The 14,081-nt window shown below is 45.3% G+C and overlaps 1 protein-coding gene across 6 annotated transcripts in view; it reads left to right on the top strand.

Moving 5' to 3' along the window:
* Window positions 1-10,275, top strand: part of DPY19L3 (dpy-19 like C-mannosyltransferase 3) — a 59,924-nt gene extending 49,649 nt beyond the window's left edge. For 5 of the 6 annotated variants that reach the window (XM_053271568.1, XM_053271564.1, XM_053271566.1 and 2 more), the window contains 3 exons: window positions 3,342-3,474; window positions 4,566-4,724; window positions 5,152-10,275. In XM_053271568.1, coding sequence (XP_053127543.1) covers window positions 3,342-3,474; window positions 4,566-4,724; window positions 5,152-5,322 — 463 coding nt within the window. In that variant the 3' untranslated portion in view covers window positions 5,323-10,275. The remainder of the gene's footprint in view (window positions 1-3,341; window positions 3,475-4,565; window positions 4,725-5,151) is intronic. The other variant, XR_008311338.1, reaches the window with a different exon arrangement.
* The last annotated feature ends 3,806 nt before the right edge of the window (window positions 10,276-14,081 follow it).

The following is a 14,081-nucleotide window of genomic DNA, read 5'->3' as shown; positions in this document are numbered from 1 at the left end:
TCGTATTGGCTACCGCAAGACCATCCAATGGGCTTGTGGTAGTCAGGGCAGGTGCAGCCATGGCAGAGCTGGTGTTTCAGGAGCCGCATGGCCATTTAAGGACAGAACTCGGGCAAAATCTGGGGGATGGATTTTTGCGGAATCTGGAGCTTGCTTTGGAAGTTAGGAACTAGGACGTTGCCTAGTCAGTCCATCTCTACACTGACTGGCAGCAGCACTCCAAGGTTTCAGGCAGGAGTCTCTCCCCACTCTAGCTGGAGATGCTGCCAGGGCGCAGACCTGCATGCAAGGCAGATGCCCAACCACTGACCTACGGCCCCATCCCCTCAGGGGAATATCTTACAGCGGACAGCGCTCACTTATCACCACCCATCCAAATGCATACCAGGGTGGGCCCTGCTTAGCAGAGGGGACTCTGCTCACTACTGTGAGAATAGCCCCAAATTCCTGTTGGGGGATGTAATTTTTATCCCCTAGTTAATTAGCAGAGCACTAAAGAAGCTACCCACTCCAGTTACAGAGTAGTTTGCAGAGTTTAGTTGTTGCAGCTCTTTAGAGACGACACATGGAGATTCTTGAAGAATAAAATACGAAGTATATTTATTGGTGAGGTACACCTTTGGCTATGAAAGACCTAACTCTAATCTATAGAACTACATAATGAATAGGTGGGGGGGGGGGAGAGAGATGTTTCCATCTGCTCTCTAAGAGGAAAGGAAGGGATTCTGACTCTCAACAGGAAATACCTGTAGAGTCCAATCAGGGGTCATCAAGTAGAGACAGGTAAAACAGCTAGGGAGATCCTTACTCACTATTTCTACATCCAGTGCCCCTAGTGGTCATTCGGATAGTTGGTGCAAAAGGTCGAGGCACTGGAAGTCCATCTCCAACAATTCCAACCCTGCTTACCAGATAACCAAGTTCTACACATCTGGAGCAGAAGAGAACTGGCTATTCGTTCCGTGGCTCCCAGTGCCTCTGACTTCAGAATTTATGCAGGTGGCAGATGGAATCCAAACCTCTTCAGTGACGATGCCCCATTTGGCATCATTGCTTCTAGTGGCTGACATACTGCACAAGACAATGCGGGCCGTGGGAGCACGGCGAAAAGGTGCATGGACACAGCTGCTCAGCTGGATGCTCGTTATTTCCCAGGTGCACTCCATTGCGCAACTGCATTTACACGACTTTACACCAGAGCGAAACTGCTCTGGCGCACAGCAGCATCGACAGTGTTTACGCGCGTTTACCAACGCAGGTGGTGTGCTTTCTGCCCGTGTTGCCTTGCGCAGTATGTCAGCCAACATCTTTTGGGCATCAAATAAAAGTTATGCTATTATTCTCGGCCTTCTAAATAAAAATTATGCAAGGCATTTGTATTTTGCTGCTGATCTTTTTCATGTGGCTGTTTTAATTGTCTGGTTTATTATTTGATCGAGAGCCAGTGTGGTGTAGTGTAGGGATTTGCACAGAACCGGTTTGAAATGCCGGCGTTTGAGCCGGTTCGGAGGCCGGTGGGGTTACTTTAAGGGGGAGGGAGGATGCCTCTTACCTGCCCATCCCTGCCCCGCCACTTTTTCCCTACCGGCACTCTCCCAAAAAGCATGGGTGTTCCTCATTGGATCCCCCTTTTTTGATCAAACTTTGCCGAGTGTGACCCAACATTTACTGGAGTTGCTTTGAAACTCAGGCAGAAAATGTCTTGGCTTAAGGCCCATCTGGAGTTTGGCCCCCACCTCTGACTAATGGTGAGAGATTATTATGCATTACATTAAGTTCTTATACTTATGCTGAGACCTTGCTTCGTGGTATTTGTGACTTTGAATATTTTAAATGTAATTATAAAATATTTAACGGGAGCAAAGAGATTTTTCAAAAGAAGCTAGCTTTAGAAGCCAAAGAAAAACTGCTCCCGTCAAAAGTTAAAATGGCATGCTAAAAAAATACACGGCTGTCTGTGTATAAGATTAGCTCAGCCTTGTAAGGAGTTTTAGGAAATGCTTGTATGTTTGCATTCATTTCTAAGAGTTATCTCCTGTAGAGCTGCAACATACATTTATGGTTGTCTCTTAACATTTTCAAATCTTTATTGTGGAAATGTGATGGAAAATGCATCAAGTCACACTCTTTTTCATAGGGCTTAAATAATATACAGTAACATTAGCAGGTACATACAGTTAAGTGTTTTTTTAAAAATGTCCTTACACTCATTTTTCTTGAAATTACACACACACCCTTAATCCTTGAAATTTTCCTCTGGTCTGGTATAGGCAAAATATTTTTTTTAACAAATCTACCATGGACAGTAATTAGAAATTTTGCTTGTATCACGTTTTGTGACTCCAAGACTTCTGGGACTGTACCAGTTTAAAATGTGTGTCTGAAGGAAACCTCCTTGAAGAACTAGTTTTCCGCATGCGAGAAGCTTTTGATGAGAGGAAGCATTTGAACATGTGACCCCAAATCTCCATTCTGAAGTCCCTCAACCCCTCCAAATGGTTGATTCAACTCTTAATGAATCAAAGGTTCTCTGAACGGTGGCCTTCATTCCTAACCCACCAAAAAGAAAACACACACATACTGCCACTGGTGGTATAGAAGCCGGAGTTGGGAAGACGGCAGGAGAGATAGAACTTAAGGGAGCTGGAGAGGCAAACGAGGGTGAAAAGATGTGCCCCCACCCCCCTTGAGAGCTCAAGAAAGGCTGGCAGCAAACTAAGAAGGCCATTCCATCGTGAAACACGTGCCGACAACTTTCAAGTGTGCATCGCATGCCCATGAGCTGCAACTCCACTACTCTCCACTCCTGTTGTAAGGGAGCTGCCAGCCATAAAGCCACTAAAAATGTTTTTTACAGGAATCTTTTGAAATGTTACTTAAAAAAAAAAAAAGCCTAGGGACTACAGCTTCCTCCCCCAAAGTATGGGGGAAAGTATGGTTCTAATCAGATCCTGCAAGGCATGCAGTTTCCTAGGATGTTCATTCAGAATTTGGAGTGCATGAAATAGTAAAGGTAAAGTGTCCCATCGAGTCGGTGTCGACTCCTGGTGACCACAGTGTCTTTGTTAGAATACAGGAGGGGCTGACCATTGCCATCTCCTGCACAGTATGAGATGATGCCTTTGAGCGTCTTCCTATATCTCTGCTGCCCGATAGAGGTGTTTTCCATAGTCTGGGGAACATACCAGCGGGGATTCGAACCGGCATAGTACTTGAGGCCAAATGTAGCCATTTTACAAGCCGATGTGAATAGCAAGGAGACTTTCTTGCAGAGTAGTCTTGAATCTTGAGCTAGGGTTACAGTTAGTACCATTATAAAGTTGTTTTGATTCTTTATTTAGATCCAACACCCCAAAGAAAGCGGTGATTGCTGGCAGCATGCAGCTGTTGGCAGGAGTCAAGCTCTGTACGGGAAGGATTTTAACAAATCACCCACACTACGAAGACAAAAGCCTGAGAGAGAGGACAAAAGAGGTAAGGGAGCTCTTGCTTTTTTGGTCAGGCCTGGCATCAGAAAGCTTTTCACACCTGGCTTTTAATTTGTATCTCCTCCAGAATGGAGGGGGTGCATTCACATATTGGCCAAATTTACCCCAAAGTCCCTGCGAGCAACCAGGGAGCACTTCACACACAATTTGGGTTTTTTATTGCGTGGTAGTGTGTAGCCCAATATATATCCAGAGTATATATACCCCTGCATTATGGCATTACACTTTCTTGCTGAAAGTTCATAATATGCCATTGTTGCTTAGCTGATATTTATTTCTCTGCTCTCTGGAACAGCTGGCACCAGCATTCAGTGCCCAGTACCAGAAACCCAAGGTAGACCTCCTTAAGTGCAAACAACTCTAAAAATTACCATCCTGTGGTTTTTCCAGAGGAAAAATAGTATTCTGAATACCTGCCAACGTCCTTAGTATTCTGAATTTTTTGTTTTGTTTTTTTGTTAGATTCTCTTTTATTTAGTTTATCCATTAAAAAGAAATATGTGGCCGGGGGTGGGGGGGACCACCCTCATTGACGATCTCTGACCAAAATCCAGTCTAATCCTCCACCAACGTGCCAGGATTTTCTGTTGCACAAGCGAGGAGGAGTGATTTTTTTTCCAGAGGCTTCCCTTTCCCTCTGCAGCCTCTGCTACAACTACAACAAATATTTATATACCACTTTTCACTAAAAGTTTGCAAAGTGGTTTACACAGAGAAACAATAAGTAAGTAAGTAAGACAGACAGATGGTTGGCTGTCCCCAAAGGGTTCACAATCTAAAAAGAAACATAAGATAGACACTTGCAACAGCCGCTGGCAGGATACTTTGCTGAGGCTGGATAGGGCCAGTTGCTCTCCCCCTGCTAAATAAAGAGAATCGCCATTTTACAAAGGTGCCTCTTTGCCCAGTTAGCAGGGAATTAGTTGAATCCTATGTCTCCCAAAACCATCTCCTGGATGGTTTCCCTGAGGGACCACCGTAAATGGTACCACAGACACAATGGAAAGCCCTGATGCACCAGTGGAGGGTTAGTCTGGGTCCCAGCCACTGTTTCTACTTTTTTGCTGCTGTTCACAGGTTTATCAAATATATGCAAGAAGATCACCTGAAGACATCCACCAGATCCTCAGATCCTTTGGCACCGACTTTGTGATACTGGAGGACAGCATTTGTTACGAAAGAAGACACAGCAGGGGCTGCCGGTTGCGTGACCTTCTTGACCTAGCAAACGGCCATGTAAGTACCTGCAAGATGGTACCTGTAAGTACCATCATCCCTAAGAAGGATGGATTGCACTGTAATAGCCCCAGGGGCCCAGCTAAAGATCACCTGTCCCTGTGATAGCTTTGCATTGACAGCTGGAATTGTGTGAACTGTACTGTGGGCCAGGAAGCCCTGGATGTTAACTCGTGGATTCCAACAATTCTGCGTTGGAGTTCACAGGTTAATCTCAGGCCAGGAATTGGGGAATCCCACGTGCGAGAAGCTAGGAGCCAGAGAAGGGCCAGGATGAGGAATGTAGCCTCCTCATCTATTCAGTGGGCAATGTGGCGTGGAGTATAATACCTTCCGATTGGATGGGGCGGGTGAGCAGCCCTCTGTTTTTTTCCTGAATGCATAGCAATTAAGGATATTTGAACAACTCTGTAATTTTCTGTTACAGACCATGGATGGTCCTGGGGGAAACGACCCTGATCTGAAGCCGTCACCGTATCCTCGCTTCTGTGAGGAAATCAAAAGAAACCTGCCTTCATATACGATGTATTTTGCTAAAGTATTTCAGAACAAAACATTTCATGTTTACAAGCTAACTAGGCATAAAAAGACCCCATAACTCTGCTGTGTCCACAGTGAAAACGGCAAAGGGTTTTACAAAAGTGGACCATTTTTTTTGGTATCGTTGTGCGCTGATTTGAAGTGTTTACTACTTAATTACTGTGACAGTTTGAGAGGGTTTGTTGCGGTCGCATTTTTTGTGAGTGTGTCCAGAAAGTTTGTGTGGATTACTTAAAGCTGGTTCACAGAGGCCCCTGGTGTGTACTCCCTACATCCGCTGGAGTCTCCAGCTTTTGCTAGCTCTGTATAAGCACATCTAGGATGTCATGTGTGACTCTTCTTGGTGACAGATGGATGGTGCATAGAGATCTCTGTGCCACATCACAAAGGATGCTGAGAGTGGCAGGGCGTGTGCCCAAGACCGACTCGCACATTGTGGACCAGCGTGGACCAGCCGTAGTCTCTTCCCATCAACCACTAACCTAGGAAATTCTGCTCAGGGTTCCGGCTTGCCAATGTGGTCCTGTGATACCTTTAGGAGTGCTCTTTCTTCACCCCTGTTCTTTCTTTCCTTTCGGATGACCTGGAGTGCGAATCCCGTTTACTTAGGAGTAAGTTTAATGGAGCTTATTGTCAAGTCAGAGTGCAGAACGTGAGAGCCTGAATTTTGTAACATCCTGTGACCTGCCAGAGTGCTGGGGATCTGGGCGAAGGGGACTGGTGGTTTCATGTGATGTTGGCTCACCAGTGGCCCTCAGCAATGCAGTGCCTTTGGTGAGCTTCACTTTATCTGCCACCCCCTTCCCGCCTCTCCCTCAGCACAGCACAACCAGACTGTGCTGCCAAGGATGAAGCAGCCAGCATCCCTGCAGCCGTTTTCGTAGCTAAGGTCAAAGAAATGTGAGGACGCCCTGCTCTGTTCAGCTTTGCTTTTAAGCAAAGACTCAAAAGAGAGGGTTCTCCTGGCATGGTCAGCTGTCTTCCACTTGCCAGAAACGGTAACCTCCTTGCGGCATTGATCAGCCTGGGTCGGATCTTTAATATGAGCTCCAGGTTGATCTGCCTCCAGGCAAAGCTCTGGCTCTTATAGGGGTGTTAGAACTGAAGGCTATAGCCACAGTCCCAGCACACCACCTTAGGGGGATTTGCATGCACTCTCTGAACATGTACCAATTCTCAAGCTTTTGCTTTTTCTCTTTCTTGTTGCGTATTTGTTCTGTTGTACCCATTAGTAGTGGTTTGTTTTCCTGTGGTTCCACACTCGATAAGGGTTTTGTCTGTGTGATTCTGAGCCTTTGAAGACGAGAGCATGTGTGTCTGTCTTTTGTAATGTAGCATGTTGTGGCGTCCTGTATTTCAAAGGGTAAAAGAGGTATTGCCATCAAAGAGCAAAATGCCCTTCTCCCTCACACAGCAGTGTTCAGTTCCTGTACTGTTTGTTCATGGTTTTTTTTAAAAAAGCAAGAATAACTAAAACCAAGCTAAGTAGTGTCATAAAGATCATTAAAAGTAGTAGAATATTTGTGATTTAAGGGAGAATTTTGCTTTATTGTACATTCCATATACATGGTGCCTCCCCCCACCGTTGCCACAACAGTTCCCCACCACTGTTTCCTCTCGCTTGTGTAAAACAAAATCCATTAATAATTTTATTTTCTGTCAAAGCTGATAGATTTCACATTTTTGTACATTTTGAACTTTTATGAAGACTGCCAACTTTTTAATGCTGTGTTCTTTTCTAAAGAAAGAAGTCACTGTGATGTTTTTAATGCTAATTTTAACATTTTTATAAGAGACTTAGAGACAGGGTTTGTTTGAAAGTAAAACTTTCCCACTCATTAACATGCAACCTGGAAGCCGTACGTACCTCTCCTAGGCACTTCTCCTGCAGAATCTCCATTGAAACGAATGGGAGTTGGCCAATGATATATGGCCCAGCTCTTATTAATTTCAGCAAGGTTTGCCTAGGCCTAGTTTCCAATGGATTCTCGCCAATATTTATTTGTGTTGCAAAGTACAATGGTCATCAGATGCCTCTGGGACACCATCAAAACACCAATATCTGGCCTGCTCAAATAATTCACGTAAGAAAATTGTTACAGTTAATTTCGAACAATGAGAACTTGCAGGGCTCCAACTAGCTTTCCATATTTAATTAAATCAAGATGTGTTATGAGATTAAAGTTCCCCAACTGAGCTATGTTCCATTTCCCAGTGATTTAAACGCTCTCCCTCTGTAGTTGTTTCTAGGTAAATTACTGCAGGGCTAGATATGACTGTGTCACCTGCACACAAAATAATGTTATATTTAGTCGAGTATTCATTAAATAACATGCAGGATTTTTTTCTGTGCTTTCATGCTGCCACCAAAAGGAAAGCAGGCTTTAATCAACTCACATTTAAATCAAATCTGGACGTGAGCCTCGGTTTTTAAGCAAGCAAAGGCCTTGAATAATTTCTGCTCAGTATCCTTTAATGAGGTTGGAGCCCACTGCCATTTCAACATAATACAATAATAAAACATTTTAATAAGTAGTAAGACTTTAATTAAGCTTGTTGTGATGTGTGCCTGGTCTTGCTGGGAGCCTGGGTGAGTGGATTGCTCAATGAGAGGGTTATGTGCTAATTCACCTAGAAGGTACCGTACAGTAAGATAAGGTTGCCCTATTTTAAAGGCAGTGGGTGTAATCTGCTGGAGCCGTAAACATTCAGGGCCCCTTTGGCCAGCACTTCCTGTATCTCTCCTAAAAGTTGCCCACACAGCACTGGAGGGTCACTGTCGCTTAGATCATTCTTCTGCACTGAGAATCCTGCTTGTACTGCCTCTCAAAAAAAAACCCTGATCCCTTTTGCTATCTGTTTAAATGGCCATTCCGTGCAGTGGAACACCAATGTTTGGGACCTGCTAGGGCTGCTGTGTAGGGATGTGCAAACCGGTTTACGGCTCAATATCGTGCCAAACCCCGCAACCTGTCCAGGGAGGTTCTAAGTTAACTTGGAAGAAAATATTTAACTTAGCCCCTCCAGGGGGCACTCCTGCAGCCACTGTGGAGTCTCCGGAGGCTTCCCCGCTGGCCTCCATTACAGCCCCAAATAGACCAGTTCAGGCGATTCTTGGCCCGCTCTGGGCCTGTCCTCACAGTGGCCATTTTGGAGGCTGCCGCACATGCCCAATGGGCCTCATGCCCAGGTGCCAAACTCAAAATTGTCCGTCCTTATAAGAAATGCCGGAGCAAGCAAGGCAACAGCTGTTATTTGACCGCCTGAAAAAGGCCAGAGGCAACTGCGCTGAGCTCTTCTCCAGGTCTTAAGCGCAAAGGGGAGGAAAAGACGCGGTTTGGCTAGTCAAGTCTCTCCAGGCTTTCAGAAGAGTGGAGAGTGAAGGTGACATTGAAGTGGTTAACAGAGTTTGAATGTTCACCATGCTGATTCACTGTGCTCAATATCTGCAAAACAATTTTAGTGGTATTACCTAGTGATTTGGAACACTTGGAGGCTATTCCCACGATCAAGCGAAATCAGGCTAGGGGAGCCTAGCCCGATTTCGCCTGACCGTGAGAACCACCAGGCTCACAGGCAAGCCCGGTGGCCTCCAAGCGGTTAACCTGCTTAAGTAACCTGCTTAAGTAACCCTAAGGCCAGGTTAGCCGAGCAAGCACTCCCTCTAACACAGCTTCCCTCCATTTTTGTCTGTTTGGTACAGTATTCCCTTAGTGTAGAACTTTACAAATTGTGACACCCCCACCCCCTCAAGCCATATGTAGCCCAGCAGCCATGCACAGTAGCCCACGATGGCTCAACAGACTGTGTGCCTTGGACTGCAAACATAAGGGAATTGTAGCAGGCCACCACCTGGCTGGTTGGGTTTATTTGGCTTAATGGCTCACAAGCCTGCCTTAGTATGTGTTAATTATCTAAACTGTACATTTTGGTCTTCCCATTTTTCATTGTGCCATCCACCAGGTTGTCTTGCTGTCAATTCTATGCCATATATTTCTATTATTATTTCATGGAGGACAAGTCCTGCTTGTTTTGATGGCTGCATGGGTACCTCCAAGTTCAAAGGCTGAGTGTCTCTGAATACTGGTTGCAGAGGAGTGACAGCAGGAGAAGGGGTTTGCTTTCATTTGCCTGTGGGCTTCCCAGAGGTATCTGGTTGGCCATTGTGGGAAACAGGATGCTGGACTAGATAGACCTTGGCCCGATCCAGAGGGCTCTTATGATGATGATGATGATGATGATAATGATTAATGATGTTAATAGTAAATCTAATCCTTCCCCAGCTTCTTCTAAAAGTATATTTGTGTAAATTTGCAGGTGACTTGCAGTGGACATTTAATCAGGGTGGCTTTACACAACCATGGGCAAGTCCAGAAGCCAGGAACATGGCAGGAACTGAGAAAGAGAGAGAGAGAGCACATTCCTGGCAGGTGTGACATCTGAACCTGCCCAAATCCAGTTCCCAGAGCAGATTCCCACAATTCACCTGACTTTCTCCCAAGAATCTACACCTACTTGTAACCTACTTTGAAGTTGAGTGGAGAGTCTCTGGAGAACGTAGGTGAATCTTGGGGATCCAGCACTGGAACCAGACTTGGGCAGGTTCAGATGTCACACCCACCAGGAGAGCGTGCCCTCAGTTCCTGCCATTTCCCCAGCTTCTGGGATTGCTACTGGTTGTGTGAAGGCACCATGAGAAATTAGTCCAACTGATGTCGGGTGGATTTAGGTGAAGTGAGTTTTCATGGAATTACTTTACTCAACTTGGCCCGTTGGCGAAGAATGGAAGTTCACTGTTTATGGTCAAGTGAACAATTAGTGGAACTAAACTGCCCCAAGGATCCCAGTATGGACATGAGGAACCGCACATCTTGGGGACCGATAAATTCTTTGCTTTTTCTAGTTTCAGAACTTCTGCTGGTTAACAGTTCACCATGCAGGCATTTTCTAAGATGCTGTAATGAGCCGCATGAATATTGTCTGCTAAATAAAGTTCTTTCTAAAACTCTAACCTGTCGCTGTTTGTCCCTTTTTAACACAGATATCTGAGAAACTGCTCTCTCTTTTGTTGTTGTTCTTTTTCACATTCTCAGCTAAAAGCAGCTCTGCCAGAAGAAGCTTTTTGACCTTGTCTTAAGCGCCTTAGCAGGCTGAAAGGAGTTAATATTTATTTAAATCATCTTTGGGCTTTGACAGCTTGTAAGAGTAGCTTTTATTGAATTTCCAAGTTAAATGATTTAGCAGTAGCCTTTTTTCCCCCGCCACTGCCTGATGCACTTAGCTTTAGTAAGGTCAGCAGCTTGTCTTTGGAAGTTGTTTGGACAGCATTAAATAGAACTTGCTTTCTGATCCACAGGGATCGGTTGCTGCTTTTTCCTTTCCTCCTGTGCATGTCTCAATCTTTTTGAAACTTCGAATGATAGAAAGGAGCAGGTTTCAGATGGGAAAGTCCAGTCCAAAGGAATTGCGTGTGGTATGCACCTGATCTGATGTCTAAAAGACTGATCTAGGGCAAGAGCTGACATTTCATGGATGAGCCTGAACAGTCTCCACTTATACCCACTTCTCTGACTACCTGTCCGACTATAATTCCCTAGGAAGTTAAAGTGAGAAACAAAAACAAAGCAGGAGCCCAGATCAGGGGCTGTAATTATTTTCTCTATAGAGTATAATTGCTTAGAAATCGATTGTAGAAATAATTAATCTTGTATGAGCAGCTCTAGATCAGCATGTTACTCTTGTAGGAATCACAGAGCCTTTGCTCGGGCAAAACAGGACCACTCAAGAGCACTTCCACTGTGCTGCTGGGGATACTGACATGTGTTATCTGTTACCTTTACGTGCTACCTTAAATCATACGTTTGTTCGTTTTTACATTTCTCTCTCTCTCTTTCTCCCAAGAGCCCAGAGTGGTGTACATGGTTACAGTTATCCTCACAACAGGCCTGTGAGGTAGATTAGGCTGAGAGGTGGGACTGGCCCAGAGCCACCCAGTGAGTTTCATGGCTGAATGGAGATTTGAACTCGGGTCTGCCTGTCCAACATTACGCTGGCTCTCTTGGTGGGGGAGGCTGCGCTACACCTACCTTTCCCCCAGACGATCCCAGGACGATGGTGGGGAGCACGAACCGTGCTCCCACACGATCCACACTGCTGCATGCAGCGCAGATTTCTGGAGGCTGAGTGGTTGAGAAACACCGCTATAGGGATAGACAGCTACAATTTTGGAATGTGCCACCAAGAACAATTGTTGATGTGTGCAGCTGGGAGTGTCTGCTGTGGTCTGTGATAAGAGGTGCTTGATGGGGTGTTTGTGTGGAGGGGAAGCCAGCCCCTCCAGTGCATGAGCCGGTAGAAGCCTGGTTAACTAGAATGGGTTAAACCTTGGCTTAACCCATCAGCAGAGCTCCAGTTAAGTCTTCTGAGAATGGTTTGCCTTGAAATAAGTACTGCGAGGAATTTTTTTTGCATTTGCTACTGCAAATTCCTCAAAGTCGCTCATGGAAATCCTGACTTCTGGGAAATCAGCTGCTCCCAAAAGTGAAGCTCATGAGGCTCAGGGGTCCCAACTTATTTTCAGTCGCTGTGATGTCTCCACTTAAGGCACAGAAAAGAAAACACTCTGGTCCCAAGATAATGCTCAGAGGGAGGCCTGAATGCTGCATGACTTGGCTATGAGTTATCTCTAGACTGTCACTTTAGCAAGAGAGGGAAAAGCCCTATGAAAATCAATAGAGCTGACAGGTTGGCAGATTAAATACTAATATATACAAGCTTATTTAAATTGTGGCCCTATACACAATTTTGATAGGAAATAGAGTTGTTGTTACTACATGTTAGCCTGTAAAGAGCTTGGAAGGAGATTAGTTAAAGTACCAGATTACTGAGAATCCAACTACCTAGGGACATTCTGATTTCCTTTCCCCCACTCTCCGTTCTAACAATCAAGCCTGCTGGCCTCATTCGTGGCAATGCCAGCAACACTCTCACATAAGCTGTAGGCCAGCAGGGAAATGGAAAAGCAGCCATAAAACAAAGTGTTTGACAATTGTATGGAACAAGCATCCAAGTGACAGTCATGAAGTAATGACTGCATGATCTGGCAGGAATGTGGATGCTCATTAATAGGAAGATTACCCACTCTGGCCCCTGACCAGTCGTCACTTCACCATGTGGCGTTCCATTATCAGCTAGGAAAGCTTTCATGACTTCGTCTGGTGAAAAGGCTGGAAGGTTATTCCTCGCCATCAGATCTAAGAGCAACTTTAGCTTTCATAACCTCAAGTCTAGATGGTTGTCATGCACACTACATGGGTCTACCCTTCCACAGGGCTTGGGAAACTGTGGGCAACACAAAGTACAGCAACTTGCTCGCAGATGGGTCAGCCGCCAAGAGCACTTTTCATCTGGTCCAGGCTGGCTTCCTACAGCCTCCAGGGCACACCGTAAAGCCCAACTGTTGGTCATCTCCTTCTCAGTAAGGCAATGAACCTCTCCAAAGACCTATTTGTATCTTCAGCTTCATGCCCCGCCCAGCATTTGATGGTTGGGTTGAATGGCATACAGGTTGGAATGTAGGCTGTATGTTGGAAACAGCTTTTTAAAAAATTCTGTAGTGGACACACAAAAGGAGTAAATGGCACATAACAGACAATGAGCCGGGTCTCACCAGACCCAGTTTGGGGAAGAGCGGGCTAAGCCCGCTCTCCCCGCTTATGAGCGGGGAGGGAGCCCTGGACGGCCAGATCGGCCGCCCACACGATTGCCGGCTCCGAGACAGAGCCGGTGGGGGCTGGGGAGCTCGGGGGGCCATGCGCTGCGAGCGTGCAGAGCATACTGGGGAGACCCCCGAGCTGAGAGGCTGCTTTTAAGCCTCCCAGCCAGGGGTCTATTCACGAGTAGCCACGGCGCAGAGCCACGCTGATTTTTAAAAGGCAACCATTCACACAAAAATATGTACACACATACTGATGCTTGTATGCACAATGGTAACATGTGAATAGCCCCGTTGAGTTGGGCATTCACAATGTCCTGCCTTAGTCATAAATCTGCTGTTAGCTTGCAGCTTTCAGTCCTTAGGTGGGTGGAAGAGAGCCCTTTTCCATCTCCCTCCCTTCCCATAACAGTTTCTTGAAAACTCTTTTAACAGCTAAGGTGGCGATTCTTATTCCTCTAGCTATTGACTAAGTAATTGATACAATTATGGCACTGATATCTGAGATTTTAGGACCAATCCCTATGATCCTGAAGCAGTGAAAACCTGCAATCATATACAGAATGGCTGAGTGTGCAGTCTAGCATTGCTTTGACTGAGAAAATGACCTTATCAACCAGAACAGAAAGGCCTGAAAAACAACTGAGTAGGTCTGGCTTCCTATGAAAATATTGAACTTCTTAGTGACTTGAAAAATTAGGCTGAGAAACTTTTGAAAATGTTATTCAGTGTGCTACCAAGGACGTTTAAATCTCCATTCACTGCCTCACGGTATAGTTGTTCATTCTCTCCTGTGCACATATGATCTTCCATTTCCTGATCCCCTATTTCCCTGACTTTTCTCATAACATTATATCTTGTTCTTCCATGCATCATTTGCTGGGGGAAAAAATGTATGAATAATCTAAAGAGCACTCATAACTGGAGTCTTCTTTTGCAAAGCCAAGGGAACAGGATAACTTACTCTGGGCTGAAATGTCAGCAGAATGAAATCTAACTTTAGATTTTAAGTCCACAGTGCTTTCTAGTTCACTGCATAGCTTTTATGCTCAAAGTTTAAGCAGAAATGAAGACCCAAAATAAGAAGACTGAAATGCACCACA

Source organism: Hemicordylus capensis, chromosome 9 (genome assembly GCF_027244095.1).
Source record: "Hemicordylus capensis ecotype Gifberg chromosome 9, rHemCap1.1.pri, whole genome shotgun sequence".
In the NCBI taxonomy this organism is placed as follows: domain Eukaryota; kingdom Metazoa; phylum Chordata; class Lepidosauria; order Squamata; family Cordylidae; genus Hemicordylus; species Hemicordylus capensis.
The sequence above is the reverse complement of the archived record's forward strand: the minus strand, read 5'-3'. Positions and strand labels throughout refer to the sequence as shown.